This window comes from Hyperolius riggenbachi, chromosome 1 (genome assembly GCF_040937935.1).
Source record: "Hyperolius riggenbachi isolate aHypRig1 chromosome 1, aHypRig1.pri, whole genome shotgun sequence".
NCBI lineage: Eukaryota > Metazoa > Chordata > Amphibia > Anura > Hyperoliidae > Hyperolius > Hyperolius riggenbachi.
Window position 1 is genome coordinate 130,881,744 of NC_090646.1, and position 27,529 is coordinate 130,909,272.

Consider the following 27,529-nt stretch of genomic DNA (forward strand, 5'->3'; position numbering starts at 1 on the left):
TGAAGCATTAGGGCCAGTTCACATGGTCACTTGCAAAACATTTAATTGCTGGCCTCAGTGCTTGTTATTTGCACTTACCTGGTGTTTTTATCCTAATTTTTTTCCTTCAGGCTTCTTCTACACTACATGCGATTCTGATGCAATTTTACATAGTATTCCGTTGTTTCATGTGATAAAAAGTGTGTGCAGGCGTGCGTGCGTGCGTGTGTGTAAAAGCCCAAGGGCCAGTTTACACAGTCCTCATCTCAGGAAAAATAGGGATAAAAACACAGCATTCGCACACAGGACAATAAACAATGGTACCGGTGAGGTTATTTAATCCAAAACGGTAAGCAATGGTACCAGCGTTTGTTATTTACTTGAATGGACAGCACATAAACAACAAGCGCTGTAGCCAGTGTTCCGATGAAATAACTTACCCGTCGAATGAGCCTACATTCACTATCAAACGTATATCAGGAGGGTTAACGGTTAGGGGAGGGGATAGTAAAGTCTATGGGATGTAGGTTAGTTCAACGGTGTAGGTTAGATTGTTGGAGCAAGTGTTCCGACGAAATAACAGCATTAAACATGCAAGCGCTTAAGCACTTGAGGACCCACCCTTTACCCCCCCTTAAGGACCAGCGCTGGTTTGATTGATCTGTGCTGGGTGGGCTCTGCAGCCCCCAGCACAGATCAGGGTGCAGGCAGGGAGATCAGATTGCCCCCCTTTTTTCCCCCCTATGGGGATGATGTGCTGGGGGGGTCTGATCTCTCCTGCCTGCTGTGGGTGGCGGGGGGGGGCACCTCAAAGCCCCCCTCCGCGGCGAAATTCCCCCCTCCCTCTCCTACCTGCTGCCTCCCCCGGTGATCGGGGCTGCACAGGACGCTATCCGTCCTGTGCAGCCAGTGACAGGACGTCCCCTGTCACATGGCGGCGATCCCCGGCCGCTGATTGGCCGGGGATCGCCGATCTGCCTTACGGCGCTGCTGCGCAGCAGCGCCGTACAAATGTAAACAAAGCGGATTATTTCCGCTTGTGTTTACATCTAGCCTGCGAGCCGCCATCGGCGGCCCGCAGGCTATTCACGGAGCCCCCCGCCGTGATTTGACAGGAAGCAGCCGCTCGTACGAGCGGCTGCTTCCTGATTAATTAGGCTGCAGCTGGCGACGCAGTACTGCGTCGCTGGTCCTGCAGCTGCCACTTTGCCGACGCACGTTATGAGTGTGCGGTCGGCAAGTGGTTAAATGAACTGGCCCTTGTTCAGACTATGCGCGTTCCTAGATGTTTTCAGGGAACGTGTCTGGGTACCAAAAACGCATAGAAACGGCTCCTAATGCTTTTGAATGGGCTAAATCACATGTATGCGTATGAGACGCATACGTTTCTCATCCGCATTGCTGCACGCAGTTCTGTGCGTCACACATAGAAACGGACGCAAAGAAAGTCTATGGACGCGTATCAAAAACGTGTACTATTGCGTTTTTAGTGTCAGTTTTCCTCTGCGGTTCCCATAATTCTTTTTTTTCCCCTGGGTCACGTGTGTGCAAAACGCAATAGAATACGCATTAGAACGCAAGAAAAACGCATGCGTTTTTCAACTTGCGTTTCTTTGATTTTAAACGCATTCTTCATACGCAGATAGTATGAACAGGCCCTTACCGCCATGTTTCTGTGTCACCTTGCAGGGGGTGAAAAACTACTATCACTGCCGAAAGGCGCTAAATGCTTTTCTGCACGCTTGCAGAAAAGCATTTAACTAGCCCTTACATTTTTTCCTCTAGAATTTTTTTTTTTTTTCTCATTTCATAAGATTTTTCCCAAAATGGGCTCTATTCACAATCATTTTCCGCATGTGGTAAACTACTTGCAGGAAATTTGTGACCAAAATAAGACCATGTTGTCATTCACAAAAAAAAAACAAAAAAAACAAAAAAAAAAACACACACCTTTCCGCATGTTTTTTACTCGCATGCGGAAAATGTGCGGTAAAAGTGTGCAAAGGATATGGAAAAATCACTGCAAAAGTCGGTAATTTCCACAAAAGATCCAAATTTACACTGAAAATTAGGTGCATTATTTCTGCCTTAAAGTGGATCCGAGATGAAAAACTATCTATAACAAGTAACTTGTCTATATATCTTATCTAAAGTTTAGATAGTTTACACAGCATATCTAGTTGCACACAGCTTTAATAGAATATGATTATTTATTCCTGTGATACAATGACAGCAGCCATGTTGTTTGTACACATTACACAGAGGCAGGCTTATCTGCATCTAGAGCAAAAAAACAAAACCTAATCCTCCCCTCTGCCTCTGAAATCTCTGGCTAGTAACACCTCCCCCTCCTCCTGCCCAGATTGAGCTCCCATGAGCCCTTGCTACTGTCTGAAAGTGCCTTGTCTCTCTGAAAACCTGTGGGTGTGGCTTGTTTAGTTTATAGGGAATTAAGAGTATTAAAACAAAAAAACTAAAAAGTTTTTGGCTTGAGGAATGCCTTATAAACAATAGGAAAGGAACACAATTATGCAATGAGTAAAAGTTCATCTCGGATCCACTTTAAAGAGACTCCGTAACAAAAATTGCATCCTGTAAGTTCCAAAAGCTATTCTAATGTGTTCTGGCTTACTGCAGCACGTTCTACTATCACTATCTCTGTAATAAATCAACTTATCTCTCTCTTGTCAGACTTGTCAGCCTGTGTCTGGAAGACTGCCAAGTTCTTCAGTGTTGTGGTTCTGCTATGAACTCCCCCTTCCAGGCCCCTCTATGCACACTGCCTGTGTATTATTTAGATTAGGACAGCTTCTCTCTTCTCTCTTATCTTTTAAAAGCTGGATAAATCGTCCTCTGAGCTGGCTGGGCTTTCACATACTGAGGACATTCAGACAAGGGCAAAGCTGTTTGCAGGAAGAAAAGAGCAGCCTGAAACTTCAGTGCATGAGCGATGCAGGGGGAAAGAAACACACAAATGATCTCTTGAGATTCAAAAGGAAGGCTGTATACAGCCTGCTTGTGTATGGATGTATTTTCTATGTGTGGACATACTGTACATCAACCTACTTCCTGTTTTGGTGGCCATTTTGTTTGTTTATAAACAAACTTTTTAAAACTGTTTTTAACCACTTTTAATGCGGCGGGGAGCGACGAAATTGTGACAGAGGGTAATAGGAGATGTCCCCTAACACACTGGTATGTTTACTTTTGTGCGATTTTAACAATACAGATTCTCTTTAAGTACTCTTTTTTTTATCACCTACAAGTAGGTGATATATTTCTCTTCCCATTGACTTAAATGGAGTCTGGAGGCTTAACCTCCTTAGCGGTAACCCCGTGCTGGACACGGGGTAAGCCACGCAGGAGGATTTCTCAGGCCCCGCTGGGCCGATCTGCATGATTTTTTTTTTATTTTTTTTAATATACATGCAGCTAGCACTTTGCTAGCTGCGTGTTACTTACGATCGCCGCCGCCCCGATTCGCCGCATCAGAGGGTGCCCCCCCGAGCGCTGCCTGGCCAATCAGTGCCAGGCAGCGCTGAGGGGTGGATCAGGACTCCCTCTGACATCACAACGTTGATGACATCATCGCGCCGCCATGGCGACGGGGGAAGCCCTCATGGAAATCCCGTTCAGTACGGGATTTCCGGATGGGCATACACACCGGCGGCGATTGGTGCGTACAGGGGGACACCGCAGGGAGGGGGGGGGGGGGAAGCATGTAGCTAGCGCTAGGCTAGCTACATGCTAAAAAAAGGAAAGGAAGAAGGGTTAAAAAAAAAAACCTTGCGGCCGCGGGAATCATACCGCCAGGGAGGTTAAGTGCTGTGTTTGCAGGACTTAGAAAATTTTTTGGGGGACAATTTTTTAAAACTCCTTTTTGCTGCATGTTTATCGCAAGTTTGAAGCCAGTTTACACCTGTTACCACATTTTTTTTCCGCAAAATACTAACGTGCCGAAAACATGCAGAAAAATTTAGTGAATGTGGAAAAAATGCGGAGATTACCGCTGGCGGTAATTTAGCAGTAAAAAATCCTTTAACGCATGCCTGATTGTGAATAGAGCCCAATGTAGCATTAGATAAAAATGCATCAAATAAGCCATAATATAAAAAAATTAGAGATGGAACGAACACTAAGGAGTGAACAAGAGAAAACTATTTCTTCTGTGCTGCCAGTCTGCTGCCCAGGAATAAAGCTAGTGAGCACTCACTTTAGGTCCGGGCGCTGCAGGCTCAGCAGCCGCTTGTCCTGGTTCTGTAGCCATGTTCCACAGCAAGTAAAGTAGATGGGATGAAATGCCAAATCTCCTCTGGTGTGTCCAGTGAGTAGCAGTCCGCTTTATACAGGCTGTTTATCGTGCATCAGTGAGGGAGAATTACTGACACGCCCCAGAAATGTCACGTACACCCACCTCTGCCTGACGCTGCTACACAGAGTAGGGAGAAGGGGAAGGTTCTGCATATAATATGCATGTGTGTAAAGTAGGGGGAGTAGTACACTGTGCAGGGAGAAAGGGAAGGCTCTGCAATAATGTATAAGTATGTGTAGGGGAGGGGGGAGTGCATTATGCTGGAAGAAGGGGAAAGGTCTGTGATACATATACATTTGTATAGGATAGGGGAAGCTAGGTACATTCAGCAATGCAAACTGAGTTGTAAGAATGTATATAAATGTGTAGAATAAGAGGAGTCAAATCATTCTGTAAAATAGAACCAACGTCTAAAAAAACAAAGAAAATTGGCATGTAGCATCTAACAAAATCTTAGGCTATTTTCACATTATGGGCTCTATTCATAAAAAATTTGTGGCTAAAATACTCATGGAGGGAAAATACGGCATCGGTATTTTAAACTTCTGGGTGGGCATTCATAAAAATGTTGGCAGCTGTGATCGCAGAGTGGAGATCTCCCGCTGAAGGCTGGCGGTAAGCTGTCGGAAGGCATGCGGAAACACTTAAAGAGACTCTGAAGCGAGAATAAATCTCGCTTCAGAGCTCATAGTTAGCAGGGGCACGTGTGCCCCTACTAAACCGCCGCCATCCCGCGGCTAAACGAGGGTCCCTGACCCCCCGAAATCCCCTCCGATCTCTTCCGGATTGAGGCAGGGCTAACCGCCGCAGCCCTGCCCCACGCGCGTCTGTCAGCGCGTATCTCCGCCTCTCCCCCGCCCCTCTCAGTCTTCCTTCACTGAGAAGGGCGGGGGAGAGGCGGTGATGCACCGCTGATAGACGCGACTGCAGCCCTGCCTCTAGGAGCAGCAAAATCTACGACCAATTTTGTCGTTGATTTTGCGGGGAGGGGGGGGGGGGTGTTGGGGGTGAAGAGACCCCCGTTCAGCCACGGGATAGCGGCGTTTTAGCCTATGAGCTCTGAAGCGAGAATTATTCTCGCTTCAGTGTCTCTTTAAGCCAGCAGAGTCCCTCCGTGCGCTGCTCTCTCTGGGAGGTCTGTCCCATTCACTTGTATGTAATCCGCAGACTTCTCGCTACATCCGGGGAAACGGTATTTCCCGTCCACATACCGCTTCCTCTAATCTTTATGAATGGACATTTTGTTACTTTTTTCTAGATAAATCTAGAAAAACACAGCACAAGGCGGAAATTTCTTGCTCTGCTGGGGAATTGTAACTTTTCTTGCGGAAATAGCCTTTATGAATGCCCACTTTGCTAAATGGTCAGGAAAGTCCGCTGTTTTAAGCGGAAAACTTGCGGTAAAGTTTTATGAATAGAGCCCTATATGTATAGCGTTGTGGATCCAGAAACATTGGATTGCAACGCAATGATGATGGAAGATGGCATCAATGAAAATATACTGTGCAGCATACAGTCCATAGACTTATGCTTGAACCGTACCCAGAGCTGCATGCAGTGTGTTCTCCTGACAGAATGCTTTACACCGCAAACATGCCAGTATGAAAGTGCCATTTGGCTCCATTCACAATGTATTACTGTATTTGGTAATGCAGAAAACAGCTGATTTTCGTGACCACTTAGGGCCCACTCACATGTCGGCGATTTTTGAGCGATTAAAGTGAACCAGAGACGAAGCACCCTCATGTATTTTACCATATATACCAGTGGGAACATTAGAGAAAACACCTACCTTGCTTTCTGTTTCATTCTGCACAGCACAGCTTGCTTCTAATCAGCCCTGATAAAATCCCCAACTGAGCATTCAGTCTGGCTTTGCTCAGGATTATTTATAGCTCAGTCTGTGTTCTCTCATGTCTTTTCAAGTCCAAGCCTGCCCCCTGCTGGCTCTGCTCAGGAATCATTATAGCTGAGTATTATAGCAAAGCCAGACTGAATGCTCAGTCTGGGATTTTATCAGGTCTGATAAGAAACAAGCTGTGCAATGCAGAATGAAACAGAAAGCATAGTAGGTGTTTTCTCTAATGTTCCCACTGATCTATATGGTAAAATACATGAGGGACAAAGGTTCACTTTAAGGCATAAAAAAATCACTGTATACTTTTGCGATTTTTTTGTGTGTGTTGGCATTGCAATCGCGGTCACTCTAAAATCGTGGAAAAATGCTTCATGTAGCGCGCTTTGCAATCAGGGCCGAGGCAGAGGCTAGAGAGGCTCCAGCCTCAGGGCGCAGTGTAGGAGAACTGCAGTGTAGCACAACTCACTCAGCTAACATTCCCCTTTTGTGTATGAAGCAGAGAGAAAAAAGAAAAGGGGATACATGGCAGTGACTGCAAGCCAGATAACTAGAGATTACGGTGTTGTGGGCCCTGAAGTACCTCTCAGTCTAATAGCAATCAGTGTGTGACGGCTGGGGTGGGAGGGATGGAGGGGTGCACTTTGGTGTCTCAGCCTTGGGTGCTGGAGGACCTTGTCCCTGCTCTGTTTGCAATCACCGCTAATCGCAAATCACCGGCAGTAAGATCGCTGCAGTGAGAGCACTGCCATATAGTTAATATTGCGCTAACGCTTTAAAAAGCGATAACGATCGCTGGTGATTAGGGGTAATGGCCCCAGTGTGAATGGGACCTTAGTCAAGTGGTAAATCACTACGGCAGTTACCGCATGGAAAATTGTAATTACCAACTAGTGCAGTGAATTACCTATTTTTTCCAGTATTAAACTTAATTATTGTCTATTCACTAAGTTTATCACATTCGGTAAAATATAAAAAATGTTCGGTATTGAAGACCAGCTGGGACCTGCCGGTAATTGACAATCAGCACAAGGTAAAATGTGCAGGCAAAGCTCCCTCTTAAGGCTCATACACACATCAGACCATAGTCTTTTGAAAATGAAAGATCACAGATCTGTTTTACCCCCTTCCATGTAGTATGAGAGCCATACTCTACACAGTCTATTCTATGGAGCTGAACTCCCCATCAGAAAAAAAAAAAACTTTGCAAGATGCTGCACACACAGATGCTGTACAGACACAAAAGATCTGTAGCTGCAAAAGATCTGTTCCTGCCAAAAATCCAACCCTGCAAATTGCAATGATAGTCTATGAGAACTGCAGATCATCGTACACACATGATTTAACTGACATTCATCTGCAGATCAGATCCACCAGGTTGGATTTTCAGATCTGCCAGTTAAATCATGTGTGTATGATGATCTGCAGATCTCATAGACTATCATTGCAATTTGCAGGGTTGGATTTTTGGCAGGAACAGATCTTTTGCAGCTACTGATCTTTTGTGTCTGTACAGCATCTGTGTGTGCAGCATCTTGCAAAGTTTTTTTTCTGATGGGGAGTTCAGCTCCATAGAATAGACTGTGTAGGTATGGCTCTCATACTACATGGAAGGGGGTAAAACTGGTCTGTGATCTTTCATTTTCCAAAGACCATGGTCTGATGTGTGTATGCACCCTTAGCCAAAGGTGACAAACCAGCATGGGATTCTCCTGGTGTCATGCACTGGTGGAAACACACTTGCCCCCACCCATCCCCTAGCTGTCCTTGTCCTCCTTTCTGTCCCAGGTCACTTCTGTCAACTGTACCTATACTCCATCCTCCTGCAGGCTCATGGTGCACACACACAGGAGATCTGGTTTCAGGATGATATGGCTACTCGATATCATCCTCCTGAAACCGGCCACAACAGGCACACACCCGCTTAGGGTCACAGTCCTTCTGCCGGGCTGCGCTGCAGACACAGCCCACCTCTTGTCTCAATCCAGCCAGCAGAACTGAGATGACTGAATGCAAGAGACACTGATCCATGTATCAGGCAGGGGTACAGAGCAGGGCACAGTACTTCCGGTTCTGGCACCGTGAAAGTGCAGCCTCTGGTGTTTTCCCATCATGGGTGTGTGTTCCTGCCAGTGCAGTGTCTGGTTGTGCTGCCCTAAAGCTGCCTTCATGCACATGCTCAGTGGCAAATTTCCGGGTGGCTTAGATTACTTTACCCCCTCTAGGCCGCCATTGACTCGGGTAATGACAGGACAGGATCCTACTGCACATGCTGGGCAGCGCAAATTTTAGGAAGCACAATTGGACACAGCAACAGCCTGTACACTTGCTGCTGATGTGACTGTGCTTGGCAAACTAAAGCACCTCTCTATTATGAGAGGTTTCAGGCCTTTAGCACACTACATGTGATTCTGATTTTTTATTTTTTTACACGATCCGATTTTTGATTCCGATTAAAAAAAGTACTGCATACAGCTACGTTTTTTAATCAAAATAAAAAAAATCGGATTGTATAAAAATCTGAATCCATGTAGTGTGCAAGAGGCCTTACACAGATGTTGCCAAATGGTTTTTGACTTCCATCGGTAATTTATTGACAGAATCACTCGTGGAGAAAAACTGCATGCAGTATTTCATCAAGGGAAAGACGACTACCAACCAGCCCTTTTAGTAACTGGATCCCTGGTGAAGGCCCCAATGACGAAACCCCTGTGTAACGATTGTGGAACTTTCTCCGTGATCAGCGCACAACGCGTGCGCTGACACGGCGGAAATCCTCCACAAGCGTATATTTGCAGGCACCCAGCAAAAGGTGCTACGCACCTGTAGAGGGAAATTCCTGTCGGCAGATGGCGCTGGGGAGTGCAGAGGAACCAATCCTCTGTACCTCCACAAGTGCCAGACAGGAATTGTACGAAGCGCAGAACGCAATCGCAAGAGAGGCGATTGCGAATGAGATTGAGCAAAGGGATAGGTTGTATGTGTGTGCGCCAATCCAGTCGCCACCCCGCGACCGCGCACACACACAACAGCAGATACAAAATAGGAACGCAATCGCGAGAGGTGCGATCGCCAGACGTGACACAAGGCAGATCAGAGTAGAATACGAGGGTAGCAAAGGCACAGCAAATACAATAAGGAGATACGGAAAATAACAACGCTAGCTAACCGCGAACACCGCACTCATTCACAACAGTGCACGCGGTTATGCGCGATCTCCACGTGATAAGCACAATAGAGACAAGCACGCCTAACTAACCATTAACAGACAAACATGAAACAGAGGACGCGAGCGCTTGCTTAACGGTTACCTCACCAAGCCTGCAGCAAGCGTAGCGGACAAGACAGACACACGAAAACAGGGACAAACGAGAGATAGGATCCACAGCACTAGCGAAAAGTAGCTAGCGCGATCCCAGAAGACAGAACAGAAGGATCCCCAGCGCTAGCGAAAAGTAGCTAGCGCGATCCCAGGAGACAGAACAGAAGAGATAGCTGGTAGCAACCGCTGCACCAGCTATACTCCAAGAACAGAGATCAGAACCATTTCCTGTCGACCACCATTGGGGCAGGACAATGGCAACAGGCAAGGCAAGACAGAACAGGCAATACAGATAATACAACCTGACTGGGCTAGAAGGGGAGCCTAAAGCAACCCCCAGGAATTAACTATACTAGATAGCAATGGCTGACACTCCAGCAGTGTCCATCAGGAACAGACCATGGAAAGGAAATGTCCAGCAAAGCATTCTGGGAACCATAAAGCTCTTATAGTGCCAGTCATCAAAGAAGGCAGGTAGGGGATTTGCATAACGAATGTATGCAAATTCCCCAGCAAGAGAACAGACCAGAAACTTGCAATGGAAAGACAGGTCTCTGTTCCAGAGACCTGCAGCCCACAGACTAGAGGAATGGACAAACAGCTGTCTGCCTGTGCAGCCAGCTGAGCGGATCATCACACCCTGGATTGGGAATTGTCTTTTATATGCAAATAATCAAGCATCTTTTTTGTGAGTATCCCATTGTGTTGTGTGCATTTAACCTTGGGTGCAATCTGCAAGATCCCTCTGTCTACTGTATCTCTCTAGCCTAGTGCATGTTGCTAGCTCGCCCCCTGGAGTGACGTACAAGGAAGGAGAGGAACACCAATCTGGAGAGCATGCTGGGATTACAAATACAGTAACGGCCAGTTTTTTTTAAATGCAGCTACAGCTGACTGTTGCATTCCATTGCATCATTGGAGGAGACTTAACTTTGCTCTGAATTTCTTTCATTGCACCATTGGCTGTGCTTGACAGACTGACCCACCTGCATGTATTATGAAATCAGAAGCAATGGCAGGGAATGCAAAACTCTTATACAGTAACAGCTGACTCATATGCCTGCTACTAGCAGTGGCCTTCCTTTGGTTATACTGTGTATATGCACATATGGAAGCAACAAGCTAAGCATTAGTTTATTACCAGCTAGGATCAGTGAGTGTTGGCTGTAGAAAAGGAGGTGTTATGTGACCGTCAAGTGACTCTTATTAACCCACCCACAGAGGCAGGGTGTAAGGACAGACTACATTCCAATATAGCCAGTGCCGCTATAGTGAGTGGAGAGGCAGAAGAGTGATCCCATGGCTGCTTCCTAATAGCTTCCTATTGGACATGTTGCAAGCCTCACCACCGCGCACTTCCGGCTTGAAGGAGGAAGTGCATGTAGTGAGGCTTGCATTGCGTCCAATAGAACGCGTGCAAGCTATACAATGGACTTATGGGTAAATAACCCATTCAGATCCAGCCGCACACCTGAGGCAATTAAGCATCATTTAACCACTTCAGGATTCTGCGTACGCTTAACCACTTCCCGACCGCCGTATGTACAATTGGCGGCCGGGAAGTGCACCCCGCAAGGACCGCCGTATTGACAATTGGCGGCGGTCCTTGTAGGGGCATGGGCGGAGCGATCGCGTCATCAGTGACGCGATCCTCCGCCTCCGCCTGGCGCCGCTCACCCGCCGCAACATCCCGCCGGCCATACGGAAGCGCCGGCGGGATGTTAACCCCGCGATCGCCGCATACAAAGTGTATAATACACTTTGTAATGTTTACAAAGTGTATTATACAGGCTGCCTCCTGCCCTGGTGGTCCCAGTGTCCGAGGGACCACCAGGGCAGGCTGCAGCCACCCTAGTCTGCACCAAGCACACTGATTTTTCCCCCCCCTGCCCCAGATCGCCCACAGCACCCATCAGACCCCCCCCTGCCCACCCCCCAGACCCCTGTTTGCACCCAATCACCCCCCTAATCACCCATCAATCACTCCCTGTCACTATCTGTCAACGCTATTTTTTTTTTTATCCCCCACCCTGCTCCCTGCCCCCTCCTGATCACCCCCCACCCCTCAGATTCTCCCCAGACCCCCCCCCCAGACCACCCCCCCTGTTTACTGTATGCATCTATCCCCCTGATCACCTGTCAATCACCTGTCAATCACCTGTCAATCACCTGTCAATCACCCATCAATCACCCGTCAATCACCCCCTGTCACTGCCACCCATCAGCCAGCCCCTAACCTGCCCCTTGCGGGCAATCTGATCACCCCCCCACACCAATAGATCGCCCGCAGATCCGACATCAGATCACCTCCCAAATCCATTGTTTACATCTATTCTCTCCTCTAAACACACACTAATTACCCATCAATCACCCATCAATCACCCCCTATCACCACCTGTCACTTTTACCTATCAGATCAGACCCTAATCTGCCCCTTGCGGGCACCCAATCACCCGCCCACACGCTCAGATTGCCCTCTGACCCCCCCTTATCAATTCACCAGTGCATTAATTACATCTGTTCTTCCCTGTAATAACCCACTGATCACCTGTCAATCACCTGCCAATCACCTATCACCCATCAATCACCCCCTGTCACTGCCACCCATCAATCAGCCCCTAACCTGCCCCTTGCGGGCAATCTGATCACCCACCCACACCATTAGATCGCCCGCAAACCCGCCGTCAGATTACCTCCCAAATGTATTGTTTACATCTGTTATCTTCTCTAAACACCCACTAATTACCCATCAATCACCCATCAATCACCCCCTATCACCACCTGTCACTGTTACCTATCAGATCAGACCCTAATCTGCCCCTTGCGGGCACCCAATCACCCGCCCACACGCTCAGATTGCCCTCAGACCCCCCCCTTATCAATTCGCCAGTGCATTAATTACATCTGTCCTTCCCTGTAATAACCCACTGACCACCTGTCAATCACCTGCCAATCACCTATCACCCATCAATCACCCCGTCACTGCCACCCAACAATCAGCCCCTAACCTGCCCCTTGCGGGCAATCTGATCACCCACCCACACCAATAGATCGCCCGCAGATCCGACATCAGATCACCACCCAAGCGCAGCGTTTACATCTATTCTCTCCTCTAAACACCCACTAATTACCCATCAATCACCCCCTATCACCACCTGTCACTGTTACCCATCAGATCAGACCCTAATCTGCCCCTTGCGGGCACCCAATCGCCCGCCTACACGCTCAGATTGCCCTCAGACCCCCCCTTATCAATTCGCCAGTGCAATATTTACATCTGTTCTCCCCTGTAATAACCCACTGATTACCTGTCAATCACCTATCAATCACCCATCAATCACCCCCTGTCACTGCCACCCATCAATCACCCCCTGTCACTTCCACCCATCAATCACCCGCTGTCACTGCCACCCATCAATCAGCCCCTAACCTGCCCCTTGCGGGCAAACTGATCACCCACCCACACCAATAGATCGCCCGCAGATCCGACATCAGATCACCACCCAAGCGCAGTGTTTCCATCTATTCTCTACCCTAAACACCCACTAATTACCCATCAATCACCCCCTGTCACTGCTACCTATCAGATTAGACCCCTATCTGCCCCTAGGGCACTCAATCACCCGCCCACACCCTCAGAATGCCCTCAGACCCCAGCCCTGATCACCTCGCCAGTGCATTGCTTGCATCTATTCCCCCCTCTAATCACACCTTGAGACACCCATCAATCACCTCCTGTCACCCCCTAGCACACCTACCCATCAGATCAGGCCCCAATTTGCCCCGTGTGGGCTCCTGATCACTCGGCCAATCCCTCAGATCCCCCTCAGACCCCCTTCCGATCACCTCCCCAGTGCATTGATTGCATCTATTTTCCCCTCTAACCACCCCCTGAGACACCCATCAATCACCTCCTGTCACCCCCCTAGCACTCCTATCCATCAGATCAGGCCCAATACAACCTGTCATCTAAAAGGCCACCCTGCTTATGACCGGTTCCACAAAATTCGCCCCCTCATAGACCACCTGTCATCAAAATTTGCAGATGCTTATACCCCTGAACAGTCATTTTGAGACATTTGGTTTCCAGACTACTCACGGTTTTGGGCCTGTAAAATGCCAGGGCGGTATAGGAACCCCACAAGTGACCCTATTTTAGAAAAAAAGACACCCCAAGGTATTCTGTTAGGTGTATGACGAGTTCATAGAAGATTTTATTTTTGTCAAAAGTTAGCGGAAATTAATTTTTATTGGTTTTTTTTCACAAAGTGTCATTTTTCACTAACTTGTGACAAAAAATAAAATCTTCTATGAACTCGCCATACACCTAACGGAATACCTTGGGGTGTCTTCTTTCTAAAATGGGGTCACTTGTGGGGTTCCTATACTGCCCTGGCATTTTAGGGGCCCTAAACCGCGAGGAGTAGTCTAGAAAACAAATGCTTCAAAATGACCTGTGAATAGGACGTTGGGCCCCTTAGCGCACCTAGGCTGCAAAAAATTGTCACACATGTGGTACCGCTGTACTCAGGAAAAGTAGTATAATGTGTTTTGGGGTGTATTTTTACACATACCCATGCTGGATGGGAGAAATTTCTATGTAAATGGACAATTGTGTGTAAAAAAATCAAACAATTGTCATTTACAGAGATATTTCTCCCACTTAGCATGGGTATGTGTAAAAATACACCCCAAAACGCATTATACTACTTCTCCTGAGTACGGCGGTACCACATGTGTGACACTTTTTTACACCCTAAGTACGCTAAGGGGCCCAAAGTCCAATGAGTACCTTTAGGATTTCACAGGTCATTTTGCGACATTTGGTTTCAAGACTACTCCTCACGGTTTAGGGCCCCTAAAATGCCAGGGCAGTATAGGAACCCCACAAATGACCCCATTCTAGAAAGAAGACACCCAAAGGTATTCCGTACGGAGTATGGTGAGTTCATAGAAGATTTTATTTTTTGTCACAAGTTAGCGGAAAATGACACTTTGTGTAAAAAAACTATTAAAATCAATTTCCGCTAACTTGTGACAAAAAAATAAAAACTTCTATGAACTCACCATACTCCTAACGGAATACCTTGGGGTGTCTTCTTTCTAAAATGGGGTCATTAGTGGGGTTCCTATACTGCCCTGGCATTTTAGGGGCCCTAAACCGTGAGGAGTAGTCTTGAAACAAAAATGACCTGTGAAATCCTAAAGGTACTCATTGCACTTTGGGCCCCTTAGTGCAGTTAGGGTGCAAAAAAGTGCCACACATGTGGTATCGCCGTACTCGGGAGAAGTAGTATAATGTGTTTTGGGGTGTATTTTTACACATACCCATGCTGGGTGGGAGAAATACCTCTGTAAATGACAATCTTTTGATTTTTTTACACACAATTGTCCATTTACAGAGGTATTTCTCCCACCCAGCATGGGTATGTGTAAAAATACACCCCAAAACACATTGTACTACTTCTCCTGAGTACGGCGATACCACATGTGTGGCACTTTTTTGCACCCTAACTGCGCTAAAGGGCCCAAAGTCCAATGAGTACCTTTAGAATTTCACAGGTCATTTTGAGAAATTTCGTTCCAAGACTACTCCTCACGGTTTAGGGCCCCTAAAATGCCAGGGCAGTATAGGAACCCCACAAATGACCCCATTTTAGAAAGAAGACACCCCAAGGTATTCCGTTAGGAGTATGGTGAGTTCATAGAAGATTTTATTTTTTGTCAAAAGTTAGTGGAAAATGACACTTTGTGAAAAAACACAATTAAAATCAATTTCCGCTAACTTTTGACAAAAAAATAAAATCTTCTATGAACTCACTATACTCCTAACGGAATACCTTGGGGTGTCTTCTTTCTAAAATGGGGTCATTTGTGGGGTTCCTATACTGCCCTGGCATTTTAGGGGCCCTAAACCGTGAGGAGTAGTCTTGAAACGAAATTTCTCAAAATGACCTGTGAAATTCTAAAGGTACTCATTGGACTTTGGGCCCTTTAGCGCAGTTAGGGTGCAAAAAAGTGCCACACATGTGGTATCGCCGTACTCAGGAGAAGTAGTATAATGTGTTTTGTGGTGTATTTTTACACATACCCATGCTGAGTGGGAGAAAGATCTCTGTAAATGGACAATTGTGTGTAAAAAAAATTAACAAATTGTCATTTACAGAGATATTTCTCCCACCCAGCATGGGTATGTGTAAAAATACACCCCAAAACACATTATACTACTTCTCCTGAGTACGGCAATACCACATGTGTGGCACTTTTTTGCACCCTAACTGCGCTAAGGGGTCCAAAGTCCAATGAGCACCTTCAGGCTTTACAGGGGTGCTTACAATTTAGCACCCCCCAAAATGTCAGGACAGTAAACACACCCCACAAATGACCCCATTTTGGAAAGTAGACACTTCAAGGTATTCAGAGAGGAGCATGGTGAGTCCGTGGCAGATTTCATTTTTTTTTGTCGCAAGTTAGAAGAAATGGAAACTTTTTTTTTTTTTTTTTTTTTTCACAAAGTGTCATTTTCCGCTTACTTGTGACAAAAAATAATATCTTCTATGAACTCACTATGCCTCTCAGTGAATACTTTGGGATGTCTTCTTTCCAAAATGGGGTCATTTGGGGGGTATTTATACTATCCTGGAATTCTAGCCCCTCTCGAAACATGACAGAGGGTCAGAAAAGTCAGAGATGCTTGAAAATGGGAAAATTCACTTTTTGCACCATAGTTTGTAAACGCTATAACTTTTACCCAAACCAATAAATATACACTGAATGGGTTTTTTTGTATCAAAAACATGTTTGTCCACATTTTTCGCGCTGCATGTATACAGAAATTTTACTTTATTTGAAAACTGTCAGCACAGAAAGTTAAAAAAATCATTTTTTTGCCAAAATTCATGTCTTTTTTGCTGAATATAATAAAAAGTAAAAATCGCAGGAGCAATCAAATAGCACTAAAAGAAAGCTTTATTAGTGACAAGAAAAGGAGCCAAAATTCATTTAGGTGGTAGGTTGTATGAGCGAGCAATAAACCGTGAAAGCTGCAGTGGTCTGAATGGAAAAAAAGTGGCCGGTCCTTAAGGGGTAGAAAGCCCTAGGTCCTCAAGTGGTTAAGTACGCCCCTGAATCCTGAAGTGGATTCCATGGAAGTTCCATGTCAGTTCACGGAGGGTGTCTCCGTGAACACCCTGCGAGCCGCCGATAGCGGCTCGCAGGGTAAATGTAAACACGCGGGGAAGATCTTCCTCTGTGTTTACATATATACGCGCTGCTGCGCAGCAGCGCCGTAGAAGAGATCGGCGATCCCTGGCCTCTGATTAGCCGGGGATCGCCGGCATCTGATAGGCTAAAGCCTATCCCATCAGGCGCAGGATGGAAATCCGTCCTGCGCCGCTCACAGGGGGAGGGAGAGGGAGGGAAGGGGAAGGCGGCCAGGAAGTGCTGCGGAGAGGGGCTTTGAAGAGCCCCCCCGCAAGCGCAAGCAGCCGGCGGCGATCAGACCCCCCCAGCAGGACATCCCCCTAGTGGGGAAAAAAGGGGGGAAGTCTGATCACCCTGGCTACTATCTGATCGGTGCTGCGGGCTGGAGAGCCCACGCATCACCGATCAGAAAAATACCCCCCTGGCACAGAAGTGGTTAAATCACGAATTCGAGTGCTTAGCCACTTGTAACAACTCATGATCTCATGGTTCACATGACATTACAAACATGGGATCAGAAAATGCTGGAGGTTAAAGAGAGTCTGAAGCGAGAATAAAACTCGATTCAGCTCTTATATTCAGCAGGGGCATGTGTGCCCCTGCTAAAACGCCGCTATCCCGCGGCTGAACGGGGGTCCCTTACCTCCCAAATCCCCTCCGTTCTCTGCGGGGATCTCTTCCTGGTGAGGCAGGGCTAATGGCCGCAGCCCTGCCTTACACGCGTCTGTCAGCGCGTATCTCCGCCTCACGCCCGCCCCTCTCAGTCTTCCTTCACTGAGAGGGGCGGGGAGAGACGGCGATGCGCCGCTGATAGACGCGCTGAGAGGCAGGGCTGCGTCCGGTAGCCCTGCCTCCAGCAGCAGCAAAATCTACGACCAAGTTGGTAGTAGTTTTTGCAAGGGGGGATTTGGGGGGTAAGGGACCCCCGTTCAGCCGCGGGAAAGCGGCGTTTTAGCAGGGGCACACATGCCCCTGCTGAATATAAGCTCTGAAGTGAGTTTTATTCTCGCTTCAGAGTCTCTTTAAGACCTTTGGATGTCTGCACACTGCTGTGAGGGCTGGTGCACACCAAGCGTTTTTGGTAGCATTTTCAAAACCGCTGCCGCCTGTGAAAACGCTTAGCTAATGTTTCTCAATGGGATACTGGGGTACTGCAGTGACTGTACAGCAACACAAATGGGAAACAGGCGTAGAGTATGCAATATTGTAATGGATTAAACAAAAATATCAATCTGAAATAAAATTTATTTAAAAAAAACCTAGTGCATGTTCAATTTCTCTATTGATATACTGTATATTGATATCCCACCCCCATTCCTTTAGGATGTAAGCCCACAAGGGCAGGGCTCACTCACCCTTTTGTGTCTTGGAATTTGTTATTCATTTGTTAGGCCTGGTGCACACCGAGCGTTTTTGGTAGCGTTTTCAAAACCGCTGCCACCTGTGAAAACGCTCGGCTAATGTATCTCAATGGGCTGGTGCACACCAGCGGTTTGAGGTTTTTAGTAAACCGCAAAAGTGGCTCCTGCAACATTTTTGCGGTTTGCAGATGCGTTTCTGCCTCAATGTAAAGTATAGGAAAAGCTCAAACCCCTCTGAAAAACACTAGATCAGAGCGGTTTTCCAGGCGTTTTTGTTACAGAAGCTGTTCAGTAACAGCTTTACTGTAACAATATACGAAATCTGCTACACAAAAACGTTTCAAAAAACGCTAGGTATGTTTAGAAAATCTCTCTAAACATGCCTAGAATCGCTCTGAAAATCGCTCTCAAAACTGTTGGAATGACTTGAGCTGCGTCTTATCAGTCGTTGGTCGCCTCTTATCAGTGATAACGCCTTGTTGTTTGCACGTCTTTTACTTGACAAAAGTTGTCCAACTTATTCAAGTTGTTAAACAATCGTGGATTTAAAAGACTATTGTTGAGAGTGTGTATGAGCCTTTAGGCTGGTTTCACAGTGGGACGTTAAAGTCCCACGTTACAGCAGCCAATAACGCAGCCTAACTCACAGCACTGTAAAGTCAATTGTGCTGTTCACAGTGCCCACGTTGCGTTACATAGTAACGCAGCACGTTTAAACAAAGTGCTGCATGCTGTACGTTATACTGGGCTAAGTGCTTGCACATGCTCAGTAATGTTGGAGGAGGAGGTCTCCCCTCCTCCTCTGCGGCCAGCCACTTGGCTAATTAATATTCACTGCACTGCAGAGACTCCTGGTAGGACCTTAGTGTTGTCCGGATCATGAACGAATCGTTCATTTGATCCGGATCTTTTTTGTGAGTCGAATCATCCGGATCATCACAATGAAAGATTCGGTTCACAGTGGATGTCTGTCTGGAAGAAACAGGAACATACAGAATGTACAGTGCAGGGAAAGTCCTGTCCTGCTAGTCATTTCATCCAGTCTGCTTCCCTAGTAAAAGGATTCAAATTATTTGGTTCAAAGATCAGGATCTTTTCAATGATCTGATTCAAATGATCCGAATCCTTAAAAAGATCCGGACTTCCCATCACTATCCTGGAGCGGCTGCTTTGAGAGCTGCATAACGCAGCTCAATCTGACGTCCAACTTCAACACCACCATATGTTGCGTTAGGGGCACGTTATGCGACCATAACGTCCCCTAAAACGCAACATCTTGGTGTGTAAGTAGCCTTAGAGGTTAAAAATCTATGGTAAGTTTGAACTGTGTTAGATAAATGACCGCAGTTTTTTTTTTTTTAAAGAGACTCTTTAACAAAAAAAAAAGTGCCCCTGGGGGGTACCCTCGGGAGGCAGAAGCCCCTTGATCCTATCCCCCGTCCTCCTCCATCCCACAGTGGCCTTGCTAGGCCCCTCTGAAGCCACAGCTGACAATTTGTCAAGCTGTGGCGCATGCGCAGTAGTGCCTGCAATATTTACCTTCCCAGTTACAGCGCAGGCGCAGTAGAGCGGACCCAGCTGGGATCGGCTATTTCTGCCTGATAATGTCAGAAACACCTGATCTGCTGCATGCTTGTTCAGGTTCTATGGCTAAAAGTATCAGGGCTCGTTTCCACTATCGCGAATCTGCATGCGTCCAACGCATGCAGATCCGCACATGTAATGCAAGTGGATGGGCCTGTTTCCACTGTAGCGTTGTTGAGGTGCGTTTTTTTCAGCGTGAAAAAAACGCACAAAAGAGCCAACGATTTCGCCTGCGTCGGGAATCCGTGCGAATCGCCGCTAATGTATTTAATAGTAAAAACGCATGCGTTTGTTACATGCGTTTTTACCCGCGATTTCGCGTGCGATTTCGCACCTTTTTCAATTTTATTTAGCCCTGGCAGTGTCATGGTTAATTTCGCATGGCACCCTGCCATGCGAAATCGCAGGCGAAATCGCGGGTAAAAACGCATGTGGAAACGCATCCGCATGCGTTTTTACAAGCGTCGGAATGCGGCCGAAATCGCGTCGCAACAGTGGAAACAAGCCCTTAGAAGCAGAGGATCAGCAGGATAGCGAGGGAACTGGAATTGCTTAAAAGGAAATAAATATGGCAGCCTTCAAATACCTACACTACAGTTGTTCTTTAAGAAGGGAAGGGAAGGCTCTGGATCCAGCAGAGTCTTTCCACATACTCCTGGTCCCCACTCGTGCTGAGTGACACCTGAAAGAAATCAGACAAGAGCTTCACAATTTTCTGATCGCCACTGCGCGCCTCTTCATGCACAAGTGTAGCCATACTGTCCCTACACGGCCGCGCCTGCTCATTATGCTGGAGCCATGCAGGCATGACTGTACTCTTGTGGAAGCAGCACGGCCACACTCGTGCATGAAGAGGAGCAAGATCGTGATCTTGAAGATGGTTCTGGGTAGCCACGGTGGTCGTCAGGAGGACACAGGAAGCCTGCAAAGGATTCAGAGGCTTCCCACTTCTTAGGTAAGTATCTACTTCTTTTATCTTTATAACATATCAATAACATAAGAACTTTAATGCATACTGTACATTTAACCTCGAGGACCACGGGCTTAACCCCCCCCCCCCCCCCCCACCCCATAAAGACCAGGCCACTTTTCACAAATTGGGCCGCTGCAACTTTAAGGACTCGCTGCAAGGGGCCGCACAACTCAGCACACAAGTGATCCACTCCCCTTTCTCTCCACCAACAGAGCTTTCTGTTGGTGGGGTCTGATCGCTCCCCCAATGTTTATTTATTCTTTTGCAAATATTTTTCTCTTTTATCTTTAAATAAAAATGCATGTTTTTTATTATTTTTAGATCGCAGCGCTGTACTGTGTTAATAGTTGGCGGTTCCTCTGATTAACAGACTCCAAGCGATTGCCGCTGGGAGACTGAAGGCGGAGAGGAGCTCTGTTATCCAAGCGGAGATGCACATGCATCGCCGTGCACGATCTCCTGCAAACCACGCCCCAAGGACTTTACGCCGATCATCGTTAGAAGGTCTTGGGGCTGGCGTCCACATACTCCTGGTCCCCACTCGTGCTGAGTGACACCTGAAAGAAATCAGACAAGAGCTTCACAATTTTCTGATCGCCACTGCGCGCCTCTTCATGCACAAGTGTAGCCATACTGTCCCTACACGGCATGACGCAGTCGCCTAGTGGTTGGATGCACTTTTGTATGTGCTGGGTCCAAAATGCACAAAACAAAGGCATGCAGCAATGCTTTGTGAAAAAGCTTTCAGTTACAACGCATAGATGTAAACTGGCCTATAGAGAAACTTCCTTTCTTTCCTGGAAAATTCCTTTATCTGCACTTCAGAGAAACGGTCTTTTAGATTCCTGGATTCTTAACCCTTACAGTCAGAAAAAAGAAATGCAGTCTAGTTCTAAATAGAATTGAGACTGTACTGCACATGTCATGTCAGGTGGCTTTACAGTGAACCTAAAGTAAAAAAAAAAGCCCATTTACTTGCCTGGGGCTTCTTCCAGCCCCCTGAAGTCTTTGAATTGGATGAAAATCGGTGCTGTCAAGTGTATGCCTGAGTGTATGACGGAAATTGATCGCACATGTTGCAAGATGTCGGACTGAGGTTGGTTGGCCAGGTGTGCAGCAGTACGCAGCGATTTCTGGAACGAGTGCAGAGACGACGCAACTCCAGCCGCAATGTATAAATGTGCCCCACGTGTGTGCATTTATGCGTTACCTGTCCTGTTGCAGCCTCCACGCGGTGTTCGTAACCTCCGGGCATCTCTCCGTACACGCCACTGACGTAAGACGCTATGCGCCGACGTCAGACACTATGTGCCAGTAGCGTGTACGGATAGGCGCCCGAGGTTACGGACAACATGTGGAGGCTGCTACAGGACAGGTAATGTATAAATGCACACACTGGGGGGGGAACATTTTGTACATTGGGGGCAGCGGTGGTGCAGACTCAGCCGATTCCCTGAAGATTTCATGCTGAAATCGGATGCGAATCTGCCTGCAGTATATGGGCAGAATCGACAAAAAGACAAATGTATCTCTAATCAGATTTGAATCTGCTCATAATCGTTAGGTCTATATGGGCACCTTTATATACAGTAGGCACATTAGATCTAAAGGAAGGACAAATGAGGAGGGGGAAACCAGATAGGATAAGAACCTGGTTCCAAAAGAGAGTTGTTTCCTTCCAAAAGAGGAACAGCTGGGAGCCAAGGATTACTACTCTGGAATGATTAAACAATTCATGTACAGTTTGGCGGAGCACACAGGCGCTGTGAGTGATTGCCTGCATTTCCTGTCAGGCGCCATATTTTATTCTTTACAAAAATAAAAGTAAATAAGCCTGATACGCTCTCACGGACACCAATCCCAGTTACTTCTGCTTTTGTTTACTTTGCTTTACAGTTGTTATAAAATTAAAAACTATTGTTTTGGTGATTGATTTTGGCAATTGTTCTGGTGAAAAACTCTTCATCTGCTCCGATATTTAGTGCTCCAGTTTCCAAACTACAAAACTGCCCATGACAGCAGTTAGCAGAAGAGAGCCAGTGAGAAAGTGCAAGTCATGCCGCCTTGCAGAGTGTGGGCGTGTGCAGGAGGGGGAATATATACACTGGTAAATAGAGGGACTTGCTGCTTTGCGGTTCATGTGAGTAAAGAACACCCATAAAATGCTCAAAGTCTTCACCTGAAATGACTCTATTGCTGTAGAGACATTTGTGTACAGTACTGAAGTGACTGTACAGCAACACGAATGGGAAACAGGCATACACTATGCAATGTTGTAATGGATTAAACAAAAATATCAATCTGAAATAAAATTTATTTAAAAAAAAAAAACTAGTGGCTGTTCAATTTCTCTATTGATATACTGTATATTGATATCCCACCCCCATTCCTTTAGGATGTAAGCCCACAAGGGCAGGGGCGCAGGCTCACTCACTCACCCTTTTGTGTCTTGGAATTTGTTATTAATTTGTTACTCATTTTGGATCTTACAATTCGTTATACATTTTATTCATCATACCACATTTGTCACTGTAATTACCAGGACATGAGACTTTTTAGTAGGTTAGACTTGGTAATTCACTTTTTCCCCTTAGTTTTCTCCTAGATCATTTTTCATCTTTTCAGTACTCTGCAATTGAAAATACCAAAAAGTACTGTCAAAATTATTTTGACTATATTTTCTTGGTGTTGATAATGTGAAATGTAAAAATATCCCCTAGGAGAAAACTTAGGAGAAACAATGAATTGGATCTGACCTGTTGGCCCTTATTGCATTTGCTTTTTCTCCTAGGTGATAATGTCACACCTTATCAATAAATTGCCATCATTAAGCCACCAGCAAGCATGGAAATAATTTGCACCTACTTTTTTGGTACTTTTTCAGAGTGCTGAAAAGTCATTTTAAAGAAAAGATGAAAAATGATCTCCAAGAGAAAACTTAAATGACAAAAAGTTAATTGGATCTGGCCCATTGACTCTAATGAAACTCTATGAAATACGAGGGCATTCCCAATGGATATTTGACCAAAAAATCATCTGAACATTGAACAGAAATAACTCACCTGGCAGAAGTCTTCTCTCGCCTCTGGCATGCAGCTCCTCGGACGATCCTCCAGCCTGTGTCTCCTGCGCTGACAGGCAGAGCAGGGCTACGGCAAGATGGCGCCCGAAGCCCTGTACTGGAGACACAAATAGTCTCCAGTACAGGGCTTCGGCAGCCATCTTCCCGTAGCCCTGTTATCCTGCCGGAGACTATGCAGGCTGGAGCGGGGCTGCAAGCTATGAACTGGCGCGGCGTCTATTAGATGCTGCAGCCAGTTCATGCGATCGTACGGTGGCCAACGTCCCGAGGCCAGGACGTCCCGCAGCTAAAAGCGGGACGTTTCCCGGGACCTCATGCAGCCTGGGACGGCGCCCCCTGAAGGCGGGACACGTCCCGGGCAATGCGGGACGTATGGTCACTGTACCTTCCTGCAACAGAACAACATTAAATGGCCTTCGTCACCCCCTTCCAAATTGCAGTATTAGGGTAGTCTTTGTCTTTCTCTCTCCCCCCCCCCCCCCCCCCCCATGTGGAGTTTACATCAGAGAATTATATCTCATCTGTCCTGCACCAAGCTCTTTCCTTTTTCCTCAGTGTGCTCCAGACCCCTGTATCTTCCTGCTGGCGCCTCTTCAGACCAGGTCGTGTGACATGTTGTTTGCACACAAGTAGACCCTGAAGGTGCCTATTAATGACACAATCTTGATTGTACAATCTTACCACTTTTATGTAATATGAGGGACTACCTAAAGTATCTGTTCAAAGTGGATTCACTCATTTACCTTTCTACCACATAGATTTGCTAAGACTGTACAATCATATCACTAGTGGGCACCTTTATAATTCTGAGGTTAATTGGTTGAGCCAATTATTTAATTAAAATCAGAATAGATTTTATTTGCCAAGTACAGGGTAAAGAACAAGGAATTATATTTGGCACAGACAGCGCAGTAAACCTTTATGTGCCGAAAAAACACATACAAAAGTACAAATAACACATATTGGCCCATATGCAAATTCACCTAGTTTTCTCCTAGGTGAGATTTTCCCACCTTGTTGTCAATAAAATGCCTTTTAAGCTGCCAGCAAGCAGGAAAATACTCAGAATAATTTAGACTCTACTTTTTCACCGACCTTTAAACGGAAGATGAGAAATTATCTCCTAGGAGAAAACAACTTAGGATAAAAAGTGAATTAAATAAGGGTCATTGCAGTTTGACAGTTAAATATTACACATATTACACAGTGTGGTTTGCTAATTACATTTCACATGGGGATTACTAGCTTGGGTGTGGGAGGACCTGAGTTTAAAGAGGAACTCCAGTGAAAATAATGTAATAAAAAAGTGCTTCATTTTTTCAATAATTATGTATAAATGATTTAGTTAGTGTTTTCCCATTGTAAAATATTTTAAATCCCTGATTTACATTCTGACATTTATTACATGGTGACATGTTTACTGCTGGCAGGTGATGTAGCTGCTGCATGCTTTTTTGGCAGTTGGAAACAGCTGTAAACAGCTATTTCCTACAATGCAACAAGGTTCACAAACAGGAAACTGCCAGGAGTACCACGGTCCTCAGAGTTACTTGTGGGAGGGGTTTCACCACTATCAGTCATACAGCGCCCCCTGATAGTCTGTTTGTGAAAAGGAATAGATTTCTCATGTAAAAGGGTGTATCAGCTACTGACTGGGATAAAGTTCAATTCTTGGTCGGAGTTTCTCTTTAAGGTCAGCACAGCTTGGGGGAAGAAAGAGCTCCTGTGCCTGAAGGTCCTGGTGGAGATGGTCCTGGGAGTAGGTTGAGGTATCGGTTGCTGGGGAAGGAATCTTGCAATCCTGACCGCCCTGGATTGCAGTATAGAGAGATACAGGGGGCTTAGAGCTGGGATGGGGTCCCAATGCTCTTCTCGGCGGCTTTGATGACTTTCTGTAGCTTGTGTTTGTCCCTAGCAGAGGCCCTTGTGTACCATACAATGATGGAGGAATAGAGAATCGACTCGACGGAGGTTAAGTAGAAGTGGGTCAAAAGGACGCAAGATATGCTAAACTTGTACAGCTGCCGCAGGAAAAACAGCCATTGTTTGCCCCTTTTCTGCAATTTGAAGGAATTTGCTTACCACCTTAGGTCACTGGAGATGGTGGTACCCGGGAGGCAGGTGCTGGTGACTCTAGTCACCTCAGAGTCCTCAATAAAAGCATGGGGGAGTTTAGTGTGTGGGGGGCAGGGGGTGTTGTGCCTGAAATCAACAGTCAGTTTGGCGGTTTTTGCAGAGTTGAGGACAAGCTTATAGTCCTTACACCAGTTGTAGATTCTCTCAAACTCTCTTGTCCAAGAGGCCTATGATGGTGGTATCATCCACGAACTAACACGGACAAAATGAAAAATCCTAAGAAGGATTTTCTCTTTTTTTACCATAGAAAAATCACTAAAATCAAAAAGTGGACAGTGCAATACAGTACATATGTAAGTAGAGCAAGTATTTAACGTCTTATATATGTGTTTTTTTCTGAGACGATATGGCTGACAGCTCCACTTTAATAGTTGGTGGCTGCTTTGAGGCCTTTGCAGACCTTTCACACGTCGTTTGAACTGAGGCTCTGTCTAAGTTTTTCAGAGTAGGACCTCTTTTCAGCTCTCAGTTCATTGTTGAGGTAGCTTCTGGCTTTCTTGAACTCCTCTGGGGTACCGGACCTGTGGGCTTCCTCTTTGGTTCATCTTTGATGGGATGCAAGTCTCTTTGAAGAAACTGATGTAGGAGGCGAGGTTGTCTGCCCATTCATCCATGTTGCCCTGCCCCAACCAGGAAGCGCTCCCCCGCATTACGGAGGGGATTTGGGGGGACAGGGACCCTCGTAAAGCCGCGGGATAGCGGCGGTTTAGCAGGGGCACACATGCCCCTGCTATATATGAGGTCTGAAGCGAGATTTATTCTCGCTTCAGACTCTCTTTAAAGTAATGTGGCATTTCCAAATCAACTCTCCCATGATAATGAAGAGGCAGTTTCCCAGTGCGAGATGGTGTCCCTTAGGAAGCACAGGGCATTCTTGACATCCGTGTTGGGGCGGATGTAGACTCCTGCGGTGCGTCGGAGGAGAACTTCCTTGGTGAGTATATGGGTCTGTACTTAATGAGGAGTTCTAGGTCAGGCAAGAAGCATTTGGTCAGGATGGCAGTGTTAAGGCACCACGTGGAGTTGATATAAAAGCAGACGCTGCCTCCTCTCTTTCTTCTAGATGATGTAGCGTCTCTGTCAGCACAGAAGAGACTGACATTCAGTAGATTTAGTGAATTGTCTGGGATGTTATCGTTAAGCCATGTCTCGGTGAAGCAGAGGATGGAGGTGTGGTTGGTACAGGACTTGGTGCTGAGTAGTAGAAGTTCATTGAGCCTGTTTGGTAGGGAACAGACATCTGCTAGAAGGATGAATGGGATGCGATTGCAGCTCCTTCCTTTTAAACCTAATGAGAGCACCTGCACGTCTCCTTCTGAGGTGCTTAGTGTAACCCCTGGACTTCTTTAGGGCCTTAGCATCAGGAAGTTCCCCTGATTGATGTTCCCAGCGTGACAGTTCAGCTCTACTGTAGGAAGTGCGGTAGGGGTGCACAGGTGCGGGCTCTGCATAATAGGACAGGTGGGTGTCTGGCCAGAGGCATGCATTTTGTGGGGGCAGAGAACCTAATGGGATAACAGGTCTGGCGGGGTGCAGCAGGGGTGATAGATTACAGTGAGATACAAAAACAGACCATCAGAATACAGGAAGCTATATAGTAGTAAACAGTCCATCAACAAAGAATGCTCTTTAATCTGAGAACATGTCAGCAAAGCAGTCCATCAATATGCGGAAGGCTATATAGCAGTAAACAGTCCATCAGTGTTCAATATACAATGATCA

At 46.4% G+C, this 27,529-nt stretch overlaps 1 protein-coding gene across 2 annotated transcripts in view; it reads right to left on the reverse strand.

Annotated features, from left to right (window-relative positions):
- OCIAD2 (OCIA domain containing 2) overlaps window positions 1–4,349 on the reverse strand; it is a 41,641-nt gene extending 37,292 nt beyond the window's left edge. Inside the window, exon 1 of one of the 2 annotated variants that reach the window (XM_068268341.1) lies at window positions 4,193–4,349. In XM_068268341.1, the coding sequence (XP_068124442.1) occupies window positions 4,193–4,246 (54 nt within the window). In that variant the 5' untranslated portion in view covers window positions 4,247–4,349. The remainder of the gene's footprint in view (window positions 1–4,192) is intronic. The other variant, XM_068268350.1, reaches the window with a different exon arrangement.
- Window positions 4,350–27,529: the final 23,180 nt, after the last annotated feature.